Below are 27,277 nucleotides of genomic sequence, written 5' to 3'. Positions count from 1 at the left end.
AAACGTCCCAACACATCATTATGCACAGAATGTAACCGGAAGGGAAGGGATTTCGCCACCAAAATTGACACACCTCTAGCCCTAGAGTTATATGTAGCATGATATGCTGCGCCCACCCACGGCCGCCGTAGTGCCAAGAGTTTGCGTCCTTGCAGATGTGTCTCCTGCAATATCAGCAGATCTGGGTTATGGTTACGTAAAAAATTAAAGACCAGAGATCGTTTAATTTTGTCATTAAGACCTCTGACATTCCAGGAGACCAACCGACAGACTGTCATCATGGCGGTTCGAAAACACAATAATCCCAAAAGAACCTGCACCACCCAAGCCATACACTCACACACTCATACCCACTCATCACATTCAAATCCAAAAACTTCCCAGAAGCCCAAAACATCTGGTCCCAACCCCCTCCCTGCCTAGATAACCCCAACACATCCAAGCCTAAATACCCTCCCCCCATTCGTCTCTCAGAGAAAATAGGGACGAAGACCCTTAGTCGCCCAACTAATCTAGGTAAACCACTAAACCTAACCTAGACAGCAAAGTATCTTCACCATTACACATTCAGCTCCATCATATAGTGTAGTCATCTGAAAGAAAATACTGAGACCCCCAGGGTTATACTCAGCCCCTGCGGTCAAGCCAGTCCGAGGCCTCCTCAGGGTTAGTGAAGAATTTCACCAGATCACCGTCCTGGATTCTGAGCCGCGCTGGATACATCATAGCGTAGACAAGTCCCCTTTCCCGCAGCCGGGTCCTCACTGCTGTAAATTGTTTGCGTTGCTTCTGCACCTCTGTAGAGAAGTCCGGGTAAAAGGAGATCCTAGTGTTGTCAAAACGTATGTCCTTTAGACGGCGGGCAGCCGCCAGCACAGCATCTCGATCCCTATAGTTCAGGACTTTAAAAATAAAAGGACGGGGTGGGGCCCCCGGAGGCAGAGGCCGAGTGGGAATCCTGTGGGCCCGTTCAATTGCAAAGGTCCCTGAGAGATTTATTGGATTCAGGACTTGTTTAATGAGGTTTTCCACAAACTCCTCAGGTGCAGTACCCTCCGCTCTTTCGGGTAGACCCATAATGCGGACATTGTTCCGTCTGTTACGGTTCTCCGCGTCTTCAACTTTCGCCATTAGGGTCTTGACTTGATTCTGGAGGGTGTGAATTTCAGAATGTTCACGTTGAGCTCTATCTTCCACGTCACTTATTCTCCTTTCAACCTCAGTCGTTCTTTCTCTTATCTTGTCAATATCGTGCCTGAGGAGAGTTAGATCCGCTTGTACATGGTCAATTTTGACTGTGAGTGCAGTCTGACAACCAGTGATGGCCGCCATAACTTTCGCCCAATCACCCTCCGGCTGCGGAGAAAGGGCCCCAACCACTCTATCTTCCGTTTGACTCATATTGTCCAGCATTAATTTAGGCGGGATAGCCTGTCCTGAGGTGCCTGTTTTCCGGCCCATAAGGCAGCCACTCTTTTGCTAGTGGCAGTAATAGCGGACCACCAGCCCTCACCTCCCCCAGGAACAGAAGCACCCCAGCTGCGCCACTGAGTTGAAAGAGCCCCCTCCGCAGCACAAGGGATCGCCTCACCACCTCCAGCTCATCAATCTTCCCCTCCAGGTATATATCTCTTATATTGCAGGCTCTAAATGGTAGGAAGTCAGGAGGATCCACAGCACCGCCAGGCCAGAAATGGAAAGAGTAGGCCCCGAACCACCGGTAAAGATGGCGCCCGTCACAGTAGACACGTGGGGGAAACTTTTAACTTCAGCCGGCCAGCCAGCAGAGAGCCCGGGGGTCACTCTGACCTGCAACACCAGGCTCCGCTCACTCACCGGCACCAGCAGGTACAATGTCTGCACGTCCCACCCCTCCCGCTCTCACCGGGAGGTCCACAGTCCAGGGTGTCTTGCTGCGTGTAGGCCGCACTCAAGGGGGGATCAGCCCGGCAGCGACGGAGACAAACGCAGGTTAGATGATCGGGTCTCTGGTACGTAGACCGGTTGTTAGTCTTCACCGAGGGTCTTTACTGAAGAAAATTAGGATCTGTGCAGTCAGAAAGACAGGATAATGCCAGGATGATACGGAGCCGAAGGAACTTGCGTCCTCACACCATAGCAGTCAGGCCACGCCCCACGAGTACATGAACTATTGCACCCATCGGCCCACCGTGAGCCTCACGTGTTTCCCCTGTGGATTGGTAGCGTTATAATGTCACATCAGTTTTATATATTTACGAAGTAATAATCATCCACTGTGCCTTGCTGCGAGAGGGTACATGTCTTACCCAGAAAGGAGGCATGGCTTATGGAAAGGATGGTGACTTAAAGGGGTATTCCCATCTCAGACAATGGGAGCATATCGCTAGGATATTCCCCTATTTTCTGATATCTGCGGGGACTCGCACTTCTCTCGTAAACTGAGCTCGTAAACTGAACACACTGAGCATGCACGGGTGCCTTCCATTAATTTCTATGGGGCTGCCAAAAACAGCCGAGCACTGGCTTGGCTATTTACGTCGGCCCCACTGAAGTGAATGGAAGTGGTGGCTATGCAAGTGCAGTGCGCTCCCATTCATTTCTATGGGGCCAATTGTCTGATATGGGAATACCACTTTAAGATGCGACGATGTGCATCAAAATTATGACAAAATTAGGTAGACAATTTGGGCACAAATTAAGCCAACTAACAGTTGATATTTTCTAGCCATGCAACAAATTTATCATCCAGCATCAGCCACTGTGATACATTTGGCACATCTTTAAAACTGCCTGTCTAAAGACCCTTTTACATAGGACAAGGATTGAGGAAAATAATGAAGTACGAACGTTTGTAGGAACACTTGCCCCCATGTCAATGTGCCATGATCAAACGCCATAAATGACCAAACACCCATTCATCAGATGGTCACAGCTTTCATGCTGCACCTAAAATAATCATTTATGGTAGCACATTACCTTATGTAAATGGATGTGCTGTCAGCAAACAATGAATCTCTATGGGGACAAACAATCACCCATTACCTCCTCTCACGATCAAGTAATTATAAGGAACATTAAGTTTGTTCCTGATAATTACCCATGTATAGTCTTAAGTTTTCTACATTTCAAACCGGATTAGTAAAATCTGCCCTTTGTCTTTCAATTTCTCTCTATTATCAAGATATGTGTTTGCTGTCAGTGAATAACCGTATTTTTTTCAGTCTTACTTTCTATAGTTAGACCTGCTCTCAGCTGTGAGGCAGATGCAATTGTATCCAGTCTAGGCAATATTCTCTGGGTAAATTAGGGTGAGTAACTTCTCATTTTGACAATGTTTAAGTGTTATTAACCAAATACAATACAAAATATAAAACCCTTTAAAGAGGTTGTCTGGGAATACATAACCTCCCCCCTACTGCAAGGATCATACTTACCTGCTTCCCACCCCTCCAGTCCTCTGTGCTGGCTCCTGCGTCTCTATCTTCTGGTCTTGGGTTTGTTTACTTCTTCCCTGGCATGGTCACCCGATCCTCTTCAGCCAACCACTGGCTTAAGCGGTGACGCATCTCATCAGCAGTTGGCAGAAGAGGATCAGGTAACCATGCCTATGCTGGGGAGGAAGTAAACAAACCCCAGACCGGAAGATGGAAAAGTTGGAGCCAGTGTAGACGACCGGAACAGCAGTTGGCAGGTAATTATGATCCTTCAAGTAGGATACGCAGGCTGTCGGCACCTGTTAGAATGTATTCCGGACAACCACTTTAGGCCTGTTTAACACAAACTATACAGATTGTGTTAGGATCTGTTCTGGAAAAAAAATTATGCATTTCTCATGCATGTGAAGTAAAAGTGAAGAACAACAATCTGGATCTCCTAGAACCCATGAGTGAAAAGCACATTCCATCCAGACGCCTTCCGTTTTTTACTCAATACCCTTTCGCTTCTATAGGGCCAGGGCTGCATGAAAAAAAATGTACAACACCGAACATGCTGCAATTTTTCCTGAACGCAGAGATGATGCTTGAAAAATGATCCACTGATTCATTATTATGGGATAGGATTCAGTCCGGATGCCATTGCGTTCACTACGCGCATTGTATCCGGATGGAAAACCTGCTAATGTGAAAGAGCCCTTAATGTTAATGGGGACTCCAGACAGACACTGTCTGTGACGGCCTTTTCTTCCCTTAGGCCTCTTTCACACGAGCGTGACGGATTAGGTCCGGATGCGTTCAGGGTGCGTTCAGTGAAACTCGCACTATTTTGCAAGCAAGTTCAGTCAGTTTTGTCTGCGATTGCGTTCAGTTTTTTCCACGCGGGTGCAATGCGGGTTTACAAACAACATCTCTTAGCAACCATCAGTGAAAAACGCATCGCACCCGCACTTGCTTGCGGATGCAATGCATTTTTCACGCAGCCCCATTCACTTCTATGGAGCCAGGGCTGCGTGAAAAACTCAGAATATAGAACATGCTGCGATTTTCACGCAACGCAGAACTGATGCGTGAAAAACAACGCTCATGTACACAGCCCCATTGAAATTAATGGGTCAGGATTCAGTGCGGATGCTATGTGTTCACGTCACGCATTGCACCCGCGCGGAAAACTCGCTCGTGTGAAAGGGTTCTTAAAGATGTGCATTATCAGAGATGTCTAGCAACTAACTATTACTGGACTAAAATAACATGCACAAGACTTGGACTTGATATCTCCATGTTTTTCTCACAGAAAATAAGGATAAATAAAGCAGGGGGAAAAATTCTGAAAATATCACAGAAGAGAAATGCCTCAAAAATTTTACTTTTACTAGATACATTTAAGATTTGAACACAAAAACCCCAAAATCAATTGTAAATAATTAACCTAAAATCAAAGAGACGTGCCCACGCTAGGATACAAATGGTGCACGTATATATCAAAAGATAAGAGGAACAACCAGGCGACAGTATCAGGGTAAAGTATACTTCAAACAAAGCAAGGCTTTGAGATCTATAACTCACGGTTACTTGATACGGTTCCTTTCCTTATCAACTCGGCGAAAGGGAGGGCGGGGCGGTACATAAACAAGGGAAGCACAAATTATTCTACGAGATAATCAGGTTGTGAATTTATCAGCTCACATACTTACCCCCATTGAGGAAAAAGTGTTATCTAGGGATTTATCTTTCGTGCCAACAACCAGGTTTAGTGCATTTGATTGGGTCAGAGACATCAATTTGTTTATTCGTAAACTGAAGTGGAAAAAAACTCTGCAAAACCCATGACAAGGAGACATGTCTGAAATTAGGGATTACTACTGAGGATTTGGAAGGAGTAAGAAACCTTAACTCCCTCCTAATTGACCACGAGTGTCCTCTAGGCCAGGGGCCTTTCACTGCATTGAAAGAAAAGAGTATTAAGATGCCTCCTCCACAGGAGAATCCTGTCCTTAATATTTTTACAAACCTGGTTGTTGAACAAATAGCACCGGGATTGTATTCAGGAATTCTTTCTATCAGGAACCTAGATAAGAGGGAACTGACGGCACTAAAATCCCTGGAAAATGACTCCTCTCTCATCTTTAAGCCCTTTGACAAAAGAGGTAATATAGTTTTGATGGACCACACTATCTATTGTAAAATGTGCCTCAATCTCCTTAGATTCAATACCTGTTACAAGGTTTTGGACAGAAATCCCACCCTTGAATTCATGAGTATACTGGAATCTATTTTATTACAGGCCTTTGAGGATAAAATTATCTCCTGTGATGAACTAAGATTCATGATACCAAAGTATCCCCAGACTCCCACTGGGTCAGGGGTTGATTCTATGACCCAGAATACCAGCATCTATATCAATAAGATTCTTTGTCCCTTTGTTACCACCCTCCCCTTGTATCTGAGGGATACGACGGATTTAATGTTAAAGATTGACAACACTGTGGTACATGACAAGACCTTTCTGGCCTCGATAGACGTGGAGGCACTGTACACAAGCATCCCACATGAGAGTGGCCTTCGAGCCGTTGAACATTTTTTAAAATCTAGGGGCTTTCATTTTCAGGCACATAATTCATTTATTCTTACTATATTGTGGTTTGTGCTTACGCATAATTATTTCTTGTTTGAATCTCGGTACTACCACCAGCTCAGGGGCACGGCGATGGGGAGTCCCTCTGCCCCCAGTTATGCCAATCTGCTCCTGGGCTGGTGGGAAGATACCATGGTCTTCGTGGATAGGCTTGATCAATTCACTTCTCATATTGTCTTCTGGGGCCGTAATATTGATGATATTCTGATCCTATGGGATGGTGATGTTGAACTCTTTAAGTCCTTTGTCCAATGTCTAAATACTAATATCATTGGCCTCTGTTTCACCTCGGAGATTGAATCAGAGAGCATTACTTTTCTTGACATTTGGATTTCCAAGATTAATGGTGAATTACATACCACCATTTATCGGACACCAACATCTACCAACAGTTTGCTACGTTGGGACAGTCACCATCCCTTGAGTCTTAAAAAGGGCATCCCAGGGGACAATATTTGAGAACGCGGAGGAATTGCTTATCCAACGAGTCATTTCATATTCAGACAAGGGATATGCAAAATAGGTTTGTCCAAAGAGGCTACCCGACTGAAATTCTTAAGGATGCGTTCCAGCACTCTCTACAAAGAGATAGGCAATCTTTACTTATTCCACGCATACACTTCTCGGATGGGGAGAATGCAATGAGGATTGTCGGTACTTTTGATGCCCAGAATCAAAAAATTCTGGGTATTCTCAAAAGGTATTGGGGTATCTTGCGATCAGACCCAGATATAAGGGATTGTGTCCCTCCTCGACCATTCATTACATATAGGAGAGGTAGGTCTCTGAGGGACCGACTTGTACACAGTCACTACCAAGCGCCTCCCCTTACAGGCATGTGGCTTGGAAGTAAAAAACCTTACGGGACTTACAAACGTGGAAAAGATTGTATTTGTTGCCCCCTGATCACTAAATCTACCAGTTTTGTGAGTGCCTCCACGAATATAACTTACACGATGAGGAATTTTGCAAATTGCAGAACTGAAGGTGTCGTCTATCTCTGTACCTGTCCATGCCCACTTAAATATGTGCGAAAGACCAAGCGAGAACTAAGACGGAGGGTAGGGGACCATATAGGTGATATCAGGAATCGCAGGGACAAACAGATAGCGAGACATGTTGCGGAATATCATTTTGGCGACTTTAGAACTCTGTGATTCCAGGTAATTGAGGTGGTGTGTAAATCTCCAAGAGGTGGATATTGGGATGAAAGGATTCTGTGTAAGGAGGCCCAGTGGATTCACAGTCTTAAAACTGAGTCCGCTTGGTCTCAATGAGCAGATTTCCTTCTCTTGCTTCCTGTAGCTCTATACTTTAGCCCTGTGTTTTCTATATGATGTTTCCATCGGAGGACCCTAGTGAATGTATAGGCTGGGGACCCTGCATACATATCATGGACAAGATTGGCTTTACTATACATGATTACCAATAGGGACTAGCTGGGTTTTTATAATCTTATTGAAATACCCAGATATTTATCTATGGTTCCCACAATGTAATGTGCTTCTTATGTGATTCTAATGGATATGTGTGCGCAGCATTGGGTATCATCCTTTGCTGCTTCCTGATTCCCCTGATGAACCACGTGGATATCGCCACCTGGAAAGAGGTAATAAAAGTTGTCGGGAAGTAAAGTTTGTAGGAGGGATAACCAGGGTATTACAGGTGTCGGCTACCTATAGGTGGGATTGCCCCTTTGGCTGTTCCACATTTAGGCAGGGCGAGTGGTAGGGTTACCTTAGGGACAGATGATGTTCCCTACCACCTCATCCTGGCTGTTACCCCTGAAGACCTGCTGATTGTAGCATTTGATTTTAGATTATTTACAATTGATTTTGGGGGTTTTGTGTTCAAATCTTAAATGTACCTAGTAAAACGATTTTGGGGCATTTCTCTTCTGTGATATTTTCTTGATATCGCCATGGTAAAAGGGATTTCCACTCTAACTATTGATAGGCGATTCTCAGGATAGGCCATCAATATATGATTGGTGGAGGTCCGACACCACTCACTCCTGCTGATTAGCTGTTCTGCAGTAGCTACAGTGTCGGAACTGGACAGCCCCATCTATTACATTTTGGACAGATTTTGATTACTGCAGTACTTTTCCTATTGATGTGAACCAGAGCAGCTCTGCAGTTATAAGCTCCGTCCACAACACCATGGAAGGTGCTATGTAGTTCTGGACCCAGAGCTACCTTGAAACAGCCGATCGGTGTGGGTGCAGGATGTCTGATATTATAAAAAATATATCACTGTATACTAAGATAAGAAATTATTGCTTTGCTATTTACAACTCATTTGATGTAAGAGTGATAATAATCAGTAAATGGTTCATTAGAAAAAAATCTGAGATTTGAAGTTTTCTACACATAATTTCACATTTCCAATGAATTATAATATAGATAACAAATTTAGCAACTCAACCATGTAATGAATCATATGTGCATCAAAATGAATACCCGTTAAGGGGTTGTCCAGGATTTCTATACTGATTGCCTATCCTCAATACAATCAGTGGTGGTCTGACTGCATACCTGCAGTCAGCCGTTCCCTAGTAGCTTGAATACTGAATCTACACAGGTCCGTCCACTGTGTAATGGATGGAGCTGGTCACTGCGGTGCTGCTCCCATTAGGGTGCATTCACACGACTGTATGTATTTCGTGGTCCGCAAAAAATACGGATGTCGTCTGTGTGGTATTTTTTTTTTGTGTAGACCCATTGTAACAATGCCTTTTCTTGTCCGCAAAACGGACAAGAATAAGACGTTCTATCTTTTTTGCGGGAATGTGGAATGGACATACAGATGCGGAAAGCAGACAGTGTGCGGCCCCATTGAAATGAATGGGGCCGCATCCGATTCACGGTATTGTGAATAGGGCCTTAAAATGATAAAATAATAAATGTCTGGACATCCCCTTAAAGGGGTTGTGTCATTTGAAGCACTGGTGGCATATTGCTAAGATATGCCACCAATGTCTGATAGCTGCAGGTCTCACCTCTGGAACCCACGGCCATCTCTAAAACGAAGACAGCAAAGCGAAGGAGAGTGGACTGTGCATGCACGACCACCCTCCATTCATTTCTATTTGAGTGCCGAAAATAGCCAAGTGGTGCGCTCAGCTATTTTGGAAGTCCAATAAAGATTAATAGGAAGTGCACTGCGCAAACATGGCCACTGCTCCATTCACTTCTATGGGGCTGACGGAAATAGCTGAGGCAGTGTTCCGTTATTTTTGGCAGTCTCAAAGAAATTAATAGAGGGTTGCCACGCATGTGCACTTCGCTATCCTTCACTTTCCAGGATCCTAGCGATATGCCACAATGCTTGAGATGACACAACCACTTAAAGTATCACTGTTTGAATTTATTTATAATCTATTACAATTATTACCATACTAGCTATTTAGATATAAATTATAAAAACTTACCCTTTTCAAACTACCAAAGAACATCGTCTTGTTTGGATCATCACCCTCCTTTGCCTCTTGACTTGCATAATTTCTGACTTCATGTACTTCCTCTCTGGCTTTGTGAATAAGCTGGTGTAGACTGCTGGACTTCTCAAGCTGCGTTAATAAAGTATAATATATACTATCAAAACGATTAAGATGTTGAAGTTACAATATCTGCCCATGAAGTCATTTAGTCAGGGCAATTGACTTTAAGGGTATGTTCCCATTTAGAATAAAGATGTTGTCTCAGTAAATGGCATTTATGATGCAGATCAGACATCAGCAACCTTCGGCACTCCAGCTGTGGTGAAACTACGACTCCCAGCATGCACATTTACTTGGCTGTTCTCAGAACTCCCACAGAAAGTGAAAGGAGCATACTGGGAGTTGTAGTTTCTTAAAAGCCGGAAGTTCCTGATCCCTAGTGTAGATAAAAGAACATCTGTCAGCAGATTTGTACCTATGAAACTGGATGACCTGTTGCATGTGCGTTTGGCAGCTGAAGGCATCTGTGTTGGTCCCATGTTGATATTTGCCCACATTGCTGAGAAATTCTGGATTACACTTACCGGTAATCGTTATTCCATGAGCCCATGACAGCACCCTTGAGAGAGACCACCTCCATCCAAGACAGGATACAGGAACCCTGTGGAGAGCTTTAAAAGGAGGGACATTGCCTCTATAGCACCAGTTAATTGACAAAACTCGTCCTCATCTTACTACTATTACATTTTTCTTTTTTATAATATGAATACACACACAAATAGACCCATGGGAAAACTCCAAAAATAGTGTGGGAATAAATCCCGGGTGATTTCATGGGCTCATGGAAAAACGATTACCAGTAAGTGTAATCCTCAATTTCCCTTACACCCATGACAGCACCCTTGAGAGACGACTAGAATAGAACTAGCTTGGGGGGGGGGGGGGGGGGGGACTACTGCCTGCAAAACCTATCTCCCAAAGGACAAGCGCTCATTAGAGTCTAAATCCAGTCTGTAGTACCGAAAAAAGATGCAAGGGGACTTCCAGGTGTCCGCCCTACAAATCTGCTCTAATGTTGCATCAGCTCTTTTCGCCAAGGAGGTAGAGACTGATCTAGTTGAGTGAGCCCCAAACCCCGAAGGTGGAGACTCACCCGCTGCAGAATAGGCTAAGGAAATAGCGCCCACAATCCATCTGGCTAATGTTCTAGAAGAAACCATCACTCTTACCCTTTCTGCACAAACAGCCTAGAAGATTTTCTCCACTGGTGAGTAACTTTCAAATATTCAGAGAGGCACCTCCCGAGGTCTAGGCAATGGAGCCTCATTTCTTTCTCGTTCTTTGGGGATTGACATAAGGAAGGAAGGACAATGTCTTGAGATTTATAAAAAAGATGAAACCACCTTGGGAAGGAAGGATCTGGTCTAATTAGAACCTACCCTTCAGAATATTAGTATAGGGAGGGGATACCGAGAAGGCAGAAATCTCCCCAACTCTCCTTGCCGAAGTAATAGCAACAAGGAAGGCTGTCTTAAAGGATAGAGTTCCAACAGATAAATCCTGAAAAGGCTTGAAAGGAGGCTCCATCATCCTAGACAAGACTAAATTTAGATCTCACGGGGAACTGAAGATTTACTCAAGGGTTTAATCCTACTAACGGCCCTAAAGAACTGCCTAATCCATGGATGGTTCGCAATAGGGGAGTCAAAAGGCAGAAACCTGGACTTTAAGAGTGCTAGGTCTTAAGTTTTTATTTTGACCTTCTTGCAGAAAATCCAGAATACTAGACATAGGCGGAGGACTTAAAGGATCAACCTGGACATTGGAGAAGTTTAAGAAAGCCTTCCAAATTATCCAAAAGGTAAATGGATGAGGTTACCATTTTTATGCAGGATAAAAGGGTCGAAGTAACCTTATCCGACAAACCCCTATACTTTAGGATCTCCCTCTCAAAAACCAAGCTGCCAAATGAAGGCTTTTCACTTCTGGATGAAAGACCGGCCCCTGAAACAAAAGGTCCCGTCTTGATGGAAGAATCCAGGGGTCTGCCAGGGACAGCTTTCTCAGCCAAGTGAACCAGGTCCTCCTTGGCCAGAAAGGGACAATGAGAATAAGTCTGGTCTGTTCCTGCCTCAACTTCTGTAACACTGTCGGGAGTAGCTTTAGAGGAGGAAAAGTGTACAGAAGTTGATGTGGCCACGGAAGAGAAAAAGTGTCTAGACCTAAAGGAAGATCCTTTGGGTTTAGGGAAAAGAAACGTTTGCTGTTCTGTCTTGTAGCAAACAAATCTACTCGGGGATGACCCCAAAGCTGGACAATTTGAAAAGATATTACAAAATGGCAGTATGCATAAGATGGTGGTTCAACTGTTCAATCTTGTCATTCAACATAAAATGGTGGATATATTTCTCTCTTGAGTATCTCTACTCTCACTCTAAGTTATTTAAGCACTTTGAGATCTCTCTGAGAGGTATATCTCAGGTATAACTAATAGCTCTACATGCCCAACTTGGTTTGCAGTTTGCAGTAACTATTTGCAGATTGGTTGAGTATGATCTGGTATGGTTGTATGCAATTTAGATTGCAATATGGAATTTGAATGTTTGCAATTGTGAACTTTGTAGTTTGCAATTGGTGGAACTGTAAGTAAACACACATATAACTGGTTTAGTATACAGTTTAATTACTATATTAACAGTAGTAACATTATATAACTTGTTTAAATATCTATTTTGGCCTCTCTGCTTCCATAAAACACAGCTGTTAGTGGAGTGAATGTCTATTCAGCTTCTGTCTCTGGTGTAATGATTCTAGCAGCTCCTGCTAGGGGGATTTCCCACACAGGCAGTCTGTGAGGCTGGCTACGATTGGTCAAAACTCCTGCTGTGTGTGAGGCTGGCTGTGATTGGTCAAGACTCCTGCCCAGCAACAACAGTTTAACTCTATGCTTTCTGTTGTTTCTGCTGTGTCATTGAGCTTACCTCACATTACATAATGAATCTTAAAGGCATATTATCTTTTCTGCTTCTGTGAACACAATATATATAACAGTTATATGACATCCAAGCATGAAGTCACTGTAAAAAACTCTGCTTTTGTCTTTAACACACAAACATAGGAACTGTTTTAAAGGTTATTGGCAGGTCTAGCTGTATAAACATATAAGCTGTATTAGCAACCTGAGACAGGTCTTAACTGGCCAGCTACAACCAACCCAGTAGGATTGACGTCCATGGTAATCATTATCTGTTCTTGTAGATCCCACGGGAACCCCTGAGACAAATTTGCAGGATCCTGCCACTAGGTTAGGGACTGTACTACCTGAGGAGTGAAGGGAAGTGAGGCATCCAGAGGGGACAACAAACTCTTCTATTCCTTCAGGATTTTCCACTAAAGTATTATCGAATGAAAATGGGACCAACCGACAGCTGGGATTGTTGAGGTCATCCTGCCTAAGACAGACATGCCCTGTCTGATGGTTCATCTCTTTGAAGTTACCAGAGAGCCTGAATGTCTTGCCTTAGGCAAGATATCTTCTGTTGAGTGAGGACACATCTATGTTGTACCGAGTCCAGGATTAATCCCAGTAAGACACAGTCCTGAGAAGGGACCAGATTTGACTTTTCCCAACTTAACTGCCAACTGAGCTTTTGAAGAATTCCTATCACTTCTAGAAGACGTAAAGATAGAAGATCTACTGATTCTGCTACCAACAAGAGATTCTCTAAATAGGGAATAATTAAAATGTTTCTCTTATGTGGGCCATCACTTCCGCCATTAACTTTGTTAAAATCTGCATGAATTGGAACATGATAATTGGTGTCCTTTATGTCTATGGTAGCCATTACAGAGTCTTTCAATAGATATTTTACTGTAGACTAAAGGGATTCCATTTTCAACTTCTTGTATTTGAGGTACTAATTTAATTTCCTCAAGTTTATGATCATCCGAAAAGAGCCATCTGGTTTGGGTACTTGAAACAGGGACGAGTAAAACCTTGTAAAACCTTGCCTTTTTCTGAGTCCGGGACTGGGACTTAAAACGTCCTTTTTTAATAGAGAAATTTCTTCCCTTAATGCCACATTTTTTACCGAATTTGCAGATAGATCTGTAATTTTTTGTCTTTCCAGAAGAGGGGAGACAAACTGTAGGCAAAAAACCTCTCATTATTCCATTTGTCCACGGCTTGCTGAAATCTTCTCCCAAGCCTACAGCCGCGCTAGGAACACTTTCCGCCTGCCCCCTGCCAATGCAAGCCAGGGAAGGAGAGAGCAGAGGCCCCAGACCTCCTCAACACAACAAGGAGGGTTCGGCGCGCCAACATGACATCCCCAGTCATGCTGGGACAGCCCAGGAACATGGCCCTACACTAGTCCAAGAGTGCCTCAGTCTAGCTAAGCGGCTCCTAGAGGAGACTTATGCCACACCAGATAACCCCTATAACCCCGCCAAGTCAGGGGCTCCTGCAGCCTTAACCTTTGCTCTCCACAAACCGTCCTATTCATAGGACAGGAAACTGATGTTATAGGGGCAATGTCCCTCCTTTAAAGCTCTCCACAGGGTTCCTGTTTCCTGTCCTGGATGAAGGCTGCCTCTCTCAAGGGTGCCGTCATGGGCGTAAGGGAAGAATGATGTTTTAATATATAAAAATAGGCCTCTAGGAGCAACAGGGGCATTACCATTACACCTAGAGGCTCTGCTCTCTCTGTAACTTCTGCGCACCATGCGCATTGATTGACAGGGCAAGGCAGTGTAAACATCATCACACCTGGCCCTGTCGAACTGCAGAGGGGGCGGCAGCTGCAGAGAGCAGAGCCTCTAGATGTAACAGCAACGTCCCCGTTTCTCCTAGAGGCTCATTTGCATATATTAAAACATCATTTTTCCCAGCAATGCAGGCATTCAGCTGCCAAGTGCACATACAACAGGTCAGTCAGTGTTATAGATGCAAATCTGATGACAGAATTCCTTTAGCACTTGCTAATGTATGGTTATTATCCATATTGCCTCCTTTGCTGGCTGGATTTATTTTTCCATCACATTATACACTGCTCGTTTCTCGGGGTTACGGTCACCACTGTAGCACAGAAATGAAGTGCTGCTGCACATGTGTACCTATGCACGCTCCCATGGTCCCGGCCCCCAGAAAGGCCGGCGCTTTTTTCCTATAGCGTGCACGCAATGGCCACCTCTGCAGGAACCCCTGGAAATGAGCAGTGTATAATGCGAAAGAAAAATAAAGCTAGCAAAGGAAGGAATATGGACAATCACAATACATTAGTAGGTGCCTTGTGTTAACTTTAACTACATGATAAATACCATTTACTGAAGTGAGACAACCCCTTTAAATGCTGGGGATTTAAAAAACCTCAAAACACATGCTGCGGATAAAACCATCACTGGAATCCGCACATAGTGTACCTGTATACGGTTGCAGTTTTACTATCAGAAATCGTGTGTGCTTCCAGGTAAATATGGCAACACTGCAAAAGATCTTTGACCGTAATTTGCAGATAGTGGACCCATTCAAGTCAATGGGTCCACACCGCGATCTGGAGTGCACAAAGCTAGTTCCCATGTTTTGCGGATCCGCTGTTTGCAGTCTGCAAAACAAACACGGCCATGTAAATGCACCCTAAGACTGTTCACATCTGTATTGTGGCTCCCAGCCACACTATTCCGGATCCGTCTCATGACTCCAGCGACATCCGAAGGACCCCACTCTTTTCCATCAAAACTACAAAACTATTTAATCTGCTCAGTATCTTTTGCTCTATAACCTGCTTTAACCCCTTAAGGACCAGCGCCGTACATGTACAGCGGGCTGATCGGGCGGGTGCAGGAGCTGCACCTGTGCAATCAGCGGCAGGGGTCCAGCAGTCACTGATAGCCGGACCCCTGCTGTATGCGCTGGCATCAGTGAAAACACTGATGCAGGCGCATTAACCCTCGCACTGCCACGGTCTGCGCTGACCACGGTACGTGTGGAATCGTGCGGGGTGGCCATCGGGTCCCCGCGCTGCTGTGTCGGGAACCCGATGGCAGGGAAGGCAGCCCAATGCCTTCCTTCCGTAACAGCCTGTGAGATCCAGCCCCCTCACAGGCAGGAAGGCTGTAAGTGTATTACAGTGTGTAATACACTTACAGCCAATGCATTACAATACAGAAGTATTGTAATGCATTGTAAAGAGGATCAAACCTCCAAAAGTTGAAGTCCCAGAGTGGGACAAAAAATAAAGTGAAGAAATAAAAAAGAAAAAAATATTTTACAAAAAAGTTTAAAAAAAAAAAAAAAAAAGCCTTTTCCCAAAATATGAGTTATCGCCGCGTCCGTATCAACCGTCTCTAAAAAATATCACATGACCTAACCCCTCAGGTGAACACAGTCGAAAAAAAAAAAAAAAAAACTGTGCTAAAAAACATCAACTTTTTTTGGCACCTTACATCACTAAAAGTGCAACACCAAGCGATCAAAAAGGCATATGCCCCCCAAAATAGTACCAATCTAACAGTCACCGCATCCCGCAAAAAATGAAAAATGAGCCCCTACCTAAGAAAATCACCCAAAAAAAAAAATTATTACTCTCAGACTATGGAGACACTGAAACAAGATTTTTTGGGTAAAAAAACAAAACAAAAAGTATACATATTAGGTATTGCCGCGTCCGTAAGGACCTGCTCTATAAAAATCACATGACCTAACCCCTCAGATGAACACCGTCAAAAAATTTAATAAAAACGATGTGAAAAAAGCCATTTTTGGTCACCTTATATCACAAAAAGTGTAATAGCAAGCGATCAAAAAGTCATATGCACCCTAAAATAGTACCAGTCATCTCATACCGAAAAAAAATAGCCCCTACATAAGATAGTCGCCCCTAAATAAATAAAAAAAATAAATAAACATGGCTTTCAGAATATGGAGACACTAAAAAATAATTTTTAAAAATAAAATGCTTTATTATGTAAAACTGAAACAAACAAAAAAAGTTGTCATATTTGGTATTGTCGCGTCTGTAACAACCTGCTCTATAAAAATACCACATAACCTAACCTGTCAGATGAACATTGTAAATACCAAAAAATAAAAACGGTGCCAAAACTATTGCTATTTTTTGTTACCTTGCCTCACAAAAAGTGTATATATTATAGAGCAACCAAAAATCATATGTACCCTAAAATAGTAACATAGTAACATAAGGCCGAAAAAAGACATTTGTCCCTCCAGTTCGGCCTGTTATCCTGCAAGTTGATCCAGAGGAAGGCAAAAAAAAAAACTGGGAGGTAGAAGCCAATTTTCCCCACTTTAGGGGAATAAAAAATTCCTCCCCGACTCCAATCAGGCAATCAGAATAACTCCCTGGATCAACGACCCCTCTCTAGTAGCTATAGCCTGTAATATTATTACGCCCCAGAAATACATCCAGGCCCCTCTTGAATTCCATTATTGTACTCACCATCAGCACCTCCTCAGGAAGAGAGTTCCATAGTCTCACTGCTCTTACCGTAAAGAATCCTTTTCTATGTTTGTGTACAAACCTTCTTTCCTCCAGACGCAGAGGATGTCCCCTTGTCACAGTCACAGTCCTGGGGATAAATAGATGATGGGATAGATCTCTGTACTGACCCCTGATATATTTATACATATTAATTAGATCTCCCCTCAGTCATCTTTTTTCTAAAGTGAATAACCCTAATTTTGATAGTCTTTCAGGGTACTGTAATTGCCCCATTCCAGTTATTACTTTAGTTGCCCTCCTCTGGACCTTCTCCAGCTCTGCTATGTCTGCCTTGTTTACTCCATGTGTGGTCTGACTAGCGATTTGTAAAGTGGTAGGACTATGTTCTTATCACGGGCATCTATGCCCCTTCTGATGCAACCCATTATCTTATTGGCCTTGGCAGCAGCTGCTTGACACTGGTATTTGCAGCTTAGTTTGCTGTTTATTAAAATTACTAGATCCTTTTCCATGTCAGTGTTACAGAGTGTTTTATCATTTAGTATGTACGGGTGACTTGCATTATTCCTTCCCATGTGCATAACTTTACATTTGTCAGTGTTAACCCTCATCTGCCACTTATCTGCCCAAGCCTCCAATCTATCCAGATCCCTCTGTAGTAGTATACTGTCCTCTTCAGTGTAAATTACTTTACACAGTTTAGTGTCATCTGCGAGAATTGATACTTTACTATGCAAGCCTTCTACAAGATCATTAATAAATATATTGGAGAATAGGGCCCAATACTGACCCCTGAGGTACCCCACTAGTGACAGTAACCCAATCTGAGTGTGTACCGTTAATAACCACCCTCTGTTTTCTATCATTGAGACAGTTACTTAACCACATACAGACGTTTTCTCCCAGTCCGAGCATTCTCATTTTATGTACTAACCTTTTATGTGGTACAGTGTCAAATGCTTTGGAGAAGTCCAGATATACGACATCCATTGATTGGCCGCTGTCAAGTCTAGAACTTACCTCCTCATAGAAGCTGATTAAATTAGTTTGGCATGACCGATCCCTCACGAAGCCATGCTGTTATGGCGTTATTTTCTTACTTCCGTTGAGATGCTCTAAGATAGCATCTCTCAGAAAACCTTCAAACAGTTTACCCACAACAGATGTTAAGCTTACCAGCCTATAGTTTCCAGGCTCTGTTTTTGGACCCTTTTTGAATATTGGCACCACATTTGCCATGCGCCAATCCTGTGGGACATTCCCTGTCAGTATAGAGTCCGCAAATATCAGATATAAGGGTCTGGCTATGACATTACTTAATTCCCTTAGGATACGCGGGTGTATGCCATCCGGTCCTGGCGATTTGTCTATTTTAATCTTTTTAAGTCGCTGATGTACTTCTTCCTGGGTCAGACAGGACACTTTTAAGGGGGAATTTATTTTTACATTCTGCATGTCATCTGACAGTTTATTTTCCTCAGTTAATACATTGGAGAAAAAAATATTTAACAGCTTTGCTTTCTCCTCGTCGCTCTCTTTACTCTTTAAAGGGCAGACACCTTCAGATTTATACTTTTTAACATTTATATAATTGAAGAACATTTTGGGTTAGTTTTACTCTCTTTGGCAATTAATCTCTCGGTCTCTAGTTTGGCCGCTTTTGTTTTTTACATGTTCTATTTTTTTCCTTATAGTTTTTCAGTTCTTCCGTGCTACCATCCTGTTTTAGTGATTTATATGCTTTCTTTTTGTCATTTATTGCTTTCTTTACAGTTCTATTTATCCACATTGGTTTCTTTTTGTTCCTTAACCTTTTATTCCCATACGGTATGTACCTCTCACAATGAGATTTTAAGATGTTTTTAAAGATATCCCATTTTGTGGCTGTATATTTTTTTTTGAGGACTTTGTCCCAGTTAGTTAGGCCTATGGCCTCTCTTAGTTGGCTAAATTTAGCTTTTTTGAAGTTTGGTATTTTTGTTCCTCCCTGTAGAAACGCTCTTTTGAATGATAATTGGAAGGTTATTACTTTATGGTCACTATTTCCCAGGTGTCCGCCAACCTGCACGTCTGTTGTTCTGTCAGGCCTATTGGTTAATACTAAGTCCAGTATAGCCGTCCCTCTAGTCGGGTCCTGAACCAGTTGGGAAAGGTAATTGTCTTTGGTTATTGCCAAGAACCTGTTTCCCTTATGAGATATACAAGTTTCCGTTTCCCAGTCTATATTTGGGTAGTTGAAGTCCCCCATAATAACCACCTCATTATGATTTGCCGCCTGGTCTATCTCGTTTAGTAGTAGATTTTCTGTGGACTCTGGTATATTAGGTGGTTTATAGTAAACTCCTATTAGTAATTTATTGTTGTTTTTAGCTCCATGTATCTCTACCCACAGTGACTCCACATGTTCATGTCCCTCACTTATATATTCCCGGAGTGTGGGCTTTAGACAGGACTTTACATAAAGGCAAACCCCTCCCCCTCTCCAGTTTTGACGATCATTTCTAAACAGACTGTAACCTTGTACATTAACTACCCAGTCATAGCTATCATCCAGCCATGTCTCAGTTATTCCCACTACGTCATAGTCCTCCTCACACATCACTAATTCCAGCGCCCCAGTTTTATTAGTCAGGCTTCTGGCATTAGTATACATACATTTGAGAGGTTTATGTATATTTTTTACCCTACACCTTTCCTTCTGAACTGTTCTAGTCCCTCCTTCCATTCCTCCCACAGTCCCACTACCTTGCCCCCGGTCTCTATCTGCACTATCTTCCCCTCCTATAGTGTAATTTCCCTCCCCCCCAGTCCCTAGTTTAAACACTCCTCCAACCATCTAGCCATCTTTCTCCCCAGCACAGCTGCCCCTTCCCCATTGAGGTGCAGCCCGTCCCTACGATAGAGCTTGTAGCCGATAGAGAAGTCGGCCCAGTTCTCCTGGAACCCAAACCCCTCCTTCCTACACCAGTTCTTGAGCCACTTGTTAATCTCCCTAATCTCCCACTGCCTTTCTTGTGTGGCTCGTGGTACAGGCAGTATTTCGGAAAATACTACCTTTGAGGTCCTTGCCCTAAGCTTTTGACCTATAGCCCTGAAATCATTTTTAAGGACTCTCCACCTACCTCTAACTTTGTCATTGGTTCCGATATGGACCGCTGGATCTTCTCCAGCCCCTCCCAGTAATCTGTCAACCCGATCCGCGATGTGTCGAACTCTAGCGCCAGGAAGACAGCACACTGTTCGGCGATCACGGGCTTTGTGACAGATTTCCCTATCTGTTCCCCTAATAATGGAGTCTCCCACTACCAGCACCTGTCTGGCCTGCCCTGCTCTCCTGGTTCCCTGCTTACTGGAGCTGACATTCCCCTGACTGGCAGAGGAAGTGTCCGGCTGCGGCAGTGCCGTCCCTGGACTGACATCCCCCTCATCTGCCAAACGTGCAAACTTGTTGGTGTGTGTCAGATCAGGGCTAGCCTCCCTGGCACTCTTCCCTCTACCCTGCTTTCTAACTGTTACCCAGCTAGCTACCTCACTTTCCTCAGCCTCCTCTCTGTCACGCTCCCCCTCATCTACCCCAAAGAGTGCTTGCTCAGTGAGAAGCAAACTCTTTTGCAAATTGTCAATGCCTCTCAGTGTTGCAACTTGCCCGTTTAGAGACTCTATTTGCGATTCCAGACGGGTAATTTGCTCACATCTTGAACAAAGATATACACCCTCGAACGGCTGTTCCAGGACTGCATACATCATCAATTGTGCAACGCATACTAAATGGGGATTACAACAGTAAAAAAGTAAAACAGTAAATATGATTTTGAATTAGACCCTGTCTGCTGTAGTTGAAGGACTACCTAGAATTAAGCCAACAACACACAAGGAAAATATATCTAACCTTAGTTTCCAACTCCTTTTCTTAAACTCCTTTTTTTTAACTCCACTTAATAAGAAGCCCACTTAGTAGAGCAAGCCTCAGGAACTGCCACCTTATCCTGTAGTTTCATAAATGGGGTAATTTTTGGGGAGTTTCTGCTCTAGGGGTGTATTAGGGGGTCTTCAAATGTGACATGGCAACTTAAAATTATCCCAGTGAAATCTGCCCTCCAAAAACCATATGGCGTTCATTTCCTTCTGCTTTTTGACGTGTGCCCGTACAGCAGTTTACGACCACATATGGGGTGTTTCTGTAAACTACAGAAGGTAATAAATATTGATTTTGTTTGGCTGTTAACCCCTAAAATGGGGGCATTTATGGGTAGTTTCTAATCTAGTATGTGCCTCACAAAGTGACTTCAGACTTTAAAAAGTGGGTTTTGGCTCTGATGGGCCGGTGCCCGCACAGAACACACTGCGATCATGAAATGCTCAGATGCTAACATTAGCGGGGCCGGAGGGGTGAAATTCTGGATATGTCCAGGTTCAGCTCTGAACCCGGACAACCCCTTTAATTAAGTACAGGGCCTATTTTCATTTTTGTTTTTTCCTTCCCACATTCCAATAGCCAACACTTTTTAAATTTACCATGTCTTGTATTGGAAAATGAAAAAAAAAATAAAAATTTTGGGAGGTGAAATTGAAATAAATCCACAGTTCCGACAAGGTTTTTGGGGTTTTGATATTACGTTGTTCACTGTTGAGGAATGATGACATGTAAAGTGGACAAACGAGTTCATGTCTCAATATGCCACTTATCACATACCTCACTAGCTATATTGATGGCAGTGTCTGAATGACTTCTCCTTTCCTTTCTTCTATCTGCACTCTTCCCATAATCTGTGCTTAGATAGAATTTATCAGTCATATCATTCTGTGACCGGGAAATTTCTAATGAAAAAACAATATATATTAGATAAAATAACTGATTGATTTTAGCCAACAACTATAAATCAATACACATTAATGTAAAACATACCAGTCATTTTAGGGGACTTTTTAGAATATGGGGTCATAAGGAATAACACTGTCTGGTCATCATTTAAATTATAAGTTGTATTTCTCACTAGTGTTCTCCGCTGTAGGCTGAATCTAGAATTGTCACTTCTCCCTGTGCTAGTGGGTGCAGACTAGCGGCTATGTCTTTTTTTTTTACACAGCACACTCAGAGAAGAGGAGATCCTGCACCCGTATTTGCAAATGTCTGTTTATTGTCTCATTTGACCTTAAAACTCAACCAGTAAGCTCATTATGGAGGTATGAAACAATATTGTGATGGGTGGCTCACTTACAGAAGAGTGCAACTCAAGGGTGCCAGGTGCACTGATTGGATAAAACCATTCCAGTAAAAAAAATTATCTGTAAAAAAAAACAGCTCTTTTGGCGTCCCTGTACAACTTATTAGGTAAAAATAGTGATATGTTTTTGTTGTTTCAATCACCTGTTATGACGTACGTAGAATAAATGCATTAACGGTATCCACACATAATTTAGATATCTAAACATCCAAAGTAGTAAGATAAATACAATATAATTGATAAAATATGAATAATATGTAAGTTACTAACTAATAATAAAAAATAATAGTGATGGTCATATAAAATGAAAATAGATCCAAACCAGAGGTAATTGTGCACAACTCGGGGCCCTGATATAAGGTATATATACTATAATGTGTATATAAACAACGCGTCTCCAGACAGTAGCCATTTATATCACACTTCAATGATAAAAGACAAGCGTATGAAATTCATACAAAACGAAACAACACTCTGATTGGAGGACAGAGGTCTGATGATATACTGTATTACACTTGTCACTTCAGTATTACTTGGTATCATAGGTGACCCCCCCCCCCCACCTTCCAGTATCACTGTTAAATATATTATGCAATAGGTATCTAATATGTATCCAGGCCATGAATTCCTATATGAATCCTATCTTACTATAACCATTACAGTTGTTTTATGGTTGCCTGCTTTAATGGTAATACTATTATTCCAGCAGTAGGTCAGATGTATTCTTATTTATCAGTGGTTAGTTATAGATCATAAGAGTCCTATATATCGGATATGTGGCTGGATACTATGGGGGAAATTTATCATGAGTGTAATATTTGAAGTCAGTTTTGCAGGAGTCTGTGTTGGCGTACTTTTCTCTTAATTTATCAAATGTCACACACACTGAGGGACATATATCAAGACCAATGACGGACCCATATGCCAGTCTTGATCTCCCTGCAAAGGAGTGAGATGCTCCTAATGCCTCTCAATAAATTAGGCACATCTCTGCCCTACCATGTGCCAGAAACTCAAGTCTACGTCAGCTACGGGCTGAAGTAGGCTTGAGTTCTAACTGAAAGTTATAGTAAATCCAGTGGGCCACACAAAGCCTCAACCCTTTAAAAAAAATAATAATAATTGAGAAGCTCAAAAAGTCACAAATGATTGAGACACTATGGCGTGTCCTGTAATTGCGACTTTTTTTTACACCACAAGAAGTAAATGTCCCTCATTGTTTTTAGAATTTGGGTCATCTTTAAACCAAACGCTTCTGTCTAGAAATGCTACTCCAGTTTTTCCCTGGCGCCTCCCCAAACAGCACTGACAGGAGGGTGATCCCCCACCTCCAGGACGAAACGACACAGAAGCTCAACTTTAAAAGGGGGCCTCCTCCCCTTACCTAATCAGTGCTGTTTCCTGTCCCAGGCAGCGTGGAAGCTCCTACCTGTGTGTGCAGATTCGCAGAAGATTCCACCACACGGCCTAGTCTCTGCCCCCCCCCCCCCCCCCCGACAGGGGCTCCGGGGACGTGTGGCCTCCTTTCCCTGTAGCTTCGGCGTAAGTCCTGTTCAAGGCAGCCTAGGGCTTTATCCTGAGTCTCCGTTGGAGGAGCGCAGAACATCTTGTGGCATGCTGGAGCTGGAGACTCCCGGAGGTTGGAAGTCTCGCTCTGAATCGCGGGCAGTACAGGTGTCATGTACGCACGTACGGACGTCCTTCAGAGCCAGGAAATTTAAATGGAGAGCGGATCTGTGGGAAGTGACTCGTGCTGATCCCTTCCTGGATATGTCGGCTCCTGTGGAATCGGATACCGCCCGCAAGCCTCTGGATGTGGCCGCAAGCACCATCAGCCCGGTAAGCCTTCTCTCCTGACTTGGGCAGATATTGATGTATAGGGTTACGCCTATTATCCACCTGGGTATCTGGTGTTGGTGTCCTTTTCTGGAAAGCCTCTATACCCTATTCTTATTTTTTGCTTAAAAATTGAAGGGTAGAGACACCTCCAAGGCACCCAGGCCTGATTCTAATCGCAAAAATTTGTAAGAAGTTATTTATATCAAAAGCCAAAAAATCACTTTGCCCCAGTGGTGGCTGAAGAAATCGCCTTACTTCTTAGACTCCATGGGGAGTATGATTCGGGAAGAAGTGAATGCAGCCGTGGAGTCTAGGTTACCTCCCTCCTCACTGCAAGCCTCTACATCCCAAGAATCCCAGAGTTCCCAGTTCTTTGGGTTGGATTTGGGTAAGGGGAGATTGCTTCCTACAGACTGTGACTCATCTGACGAAGGGGGTAGACCATTGTTTCTCCCAGTAGATACAGATAGTCTCTTAAAAACTATAAGGGTTACTATGCACCTGGAGGAATCTAAAGAAAGTCGTTCCATCCAGGATCAGATGACTCGAGGTCTAGGAGAAAGGAAAATACGTGTTTTTCCAATCCATAATAATGTCAAGGCCCTAATCTCAAGGGAATCGAAAGATCCCGAAAAGAGAGCCCCGGTTACTAACACTTTCAAAAGGAAGTATTCATTTTCTGACTCCGACTCAAATCTTTGGGATAAGACTCCAAAGATTGATGCTCCAGTAGCACAGATATCCCAAAAATCTTCCCTTCCATTTGAGGACATAGGATTACTCCATGATCCAATGAATAAGAAGTGTGAGAACCTACTGAAAAGAACTTGGGAACTAAATCCAGCTATGTTTAGACCAAGCATTGCATTTACCTGTACCGCCAGATCCCGGTCAGTATGTCTCAATCAGTTAGAGCAGGGGTGTCAAACTCAAATTCATCGGGGGCCGCATCAGCAGTTTGGTCACCCTCAAAGGGCCGGAAAACTTACAGTTACTTGGCTTGGCCCTTGGGGATCTCGGACGCCACTTCCACACTTTGGCCGGGGGCTCGGTGGAGCTGATGAGGTGTTTTATCCTAATGAGAAAGATTTCATAATAAGTATTTGGAGATAATAGCAGCCCCCAGTAATAACAGCCCCTCTGTGCCAGTAATAACAAACAGCCCCCCCCTTTGCCAGTAATAACAGCCCCCGTCAATAACAGCCCCCCCTTTGCCAGTAATAACAGCCCCCCCTTTGCCAGTAATAACAGCCCCCGCCAGTAATAACAGCCCCCCCTTTGCCAGTAATAACAGCCCCCCCTTTGCCAGTAATAGCAGCCCCCAGTAATAACAGCCCCTCTGTGCCAGTAATAACAGCCCCCAGTAATAACAGCCCCTCTGTGCCAGTAATAACAGCCCCCGCCAGTAATAACAGCCCCACCTTTGCCAGTAATAACAAACAGCCCCCCCTTTGCCAGTAATAACAGCCCCCTTTGCCAGTAATAACAGCCCCCCCTTTGCCAGTAATAACAGCCCCCCCTTTGCCAGTAATAACAGCCCCCCCCTTTGCCAGTAATAACAGCCCCCCCTTTGCCAGTAATGACAGCCCCCCCTTTGCCAGTAATGACAGCCCCCCCTTTGCCAGTAATAACAGCCCCCCCTTTGCCAGTAATAACAGCCCCCCCTTTGCCAGTAATGACAGCCCCCCCCTTGCCAGTAATGACAGCCCCCCCTTTGCCAGTAATGACAGCCCCCCCTTTGCCAGTAATGACAGCCCCCCCTTTGCCAGTAATAACAGCCCCCCCTTTGCCAGTAATAACAGCCCCCCCTTTGCCAGTAATAACAGCCCCTGCCAGTAATAACAGCCCCCCCCTTTGCCAGTAATAACAAACAGCCCCCCCCCTTTGCCAGTAATAACAAACAGCCCCCCCCCTTTGCCAGTAATAACAAACAGCCCCCCCCCTTTGCCAGTAATAACAAACAGCCCCCCCCTTTGCCAGTAATAACAAACAGCCCCCCCTTTGCCAGTAATAACAAACAGCCCCCCCTTTGCCAGTAATAACAGCCCCCCCTTTGCCAGTAATAACAAACAGCCCCCCCTTTGCCAGTAATAACAGCCCCCCCTTTGCCAGTAATAACAGCCCCCGCCAGTAAAAGTATTGTACATAATAAAAATAATAAAAAAAAACACATACTTACCTCCATGTCAGCGATGCGATGCAGGTCTCTTCTGGCCTGTGTCCCACGCTGTATGGCTCAGGCAGCGCGATGACGTCATCGCGTCGCCTGCTCCGGCCTCTGATAGGCTGCCGGCCTAGTGCCTGCAGCCTATCAGAGGAAGGGAAAGGGACACACCTCTCCCTCCCATACCGCAGCACAGGCAGGCATCTGTATCGCTGTCCTGAGGACGGCAATACAGATAACTGGAAATGAGCGCTTCCACAATGGAAGCGCTCATCTCCCTGTGCCCAGCCGCTGCCGCCAGCTGGGCACAGGGAGATTCGGCCCGCGGGCCTTGTGTTTGACACCTGTGAGTTAGAGGATCATCTTGCAGCGGGAAGAAATTTTAGCCTCATTACTGATGCTTAGACAGGCTTAAAACTTTCTAGCTGGTGCCTCGGCGGAATTTAGTCAGGTTATCAGCAAGATCAGCGGCTATTTCTAATGCCACCCGCAGGGCTGTATAGCTCTGCTCTTGGTCGGGAGATGCTGGTTTAAAGAGCCGGTTATGTTCCATCCCCTGTGCGGATAGGCTTTTTGGGTCAGTGTTGGATGATGTATTTTTTCCAAATGACATCAGAGACGCTCCTTTCGTAGTCAAAGGAAGCCTAAACCCGATCAAAAGAAGCGAGAATATTCAGGAAGATGGCAATCATCAAGAGGGTGAAACAAAGGATTCCTCTTCAATCCTGACAACGCGTTAAATGCCGCTCAATGACGCCAGAGGCCAGGTGTGAACAAGATTTTAAAAAATTGTTCCACAATGGAGAGAGATCGGAACCTCCCCTTGGATACTAGCCTCCATTCAGAGAGGTTTCATGCTGGAATTCAGCACCTATCCACCAGACCAATTTTTTGTCAACAAGCTGTTGGCAAAAGAAGAGGAACAGTCTTTGCTAGAGGAAGAAATAACAAACTTAATTCAAACCAGACGTCCTACTACCAGTTCCAAAGAACCAGCAGCAGCAAGGATTTTATTCCCCAGGTTTAAAACTAGGGGGGTCCTTCAGGTTTATTTTAAATCTAAGGAGTCTGAACAAGTGCCTATCTTACAAGAAAT

General features: G+C 43.9%; 1 protein-coding gene across 5 annotated transcripts in view; it reads right to left on the bottom strand.

Annotated features, from left to right (window-relative positions):
• The window catches only part of SYTL3 (synaptotagmin like 3), a 129,571-nt gene that overhangs the window by 12,377 nt on the left and 89,917 nt on the right, over nucleotides 1-27,277 (bottom strand). For all 5 annotated transcript variants that reach the window (XM_040427103.1, XM_040427104.1, XM_040427106.1 and 2 more), the window contains exons 8-9: nucleotides 21,647-21,771; nucleotides 9,485-9,622 (exon numbers count right to left, since the gene is read on the bottom strand). In XM_040427103.1, the coding sequence (XP_040283037.1) occupies nucleotides 9,485-9,622; nucleotides 21,647-21,771 (263 nt within the window). The remainder of the gene's footprint in view (nucleotides 1-9,484; nucleotides 9,623-21,646; nucleotides 21,772-27,277) is intronic.

This window comes from Bufo bufo, chromosome 4 (genome assembly GCF_905171765.1).
Source record: "Bufo bufo chromosome 4, aBufBuf1.1, whole genome shotgun sequence".
Taxonomy (NCBI): domain Eukaryota; kingdom Metazoa; phylum Chordata; class Amphibia; order Anura; family Bufonidae; genus Bufo; species Bufo bufo.
This window is presented reverse-complemented; position numbering and strand designations above follow the sequence as displayed.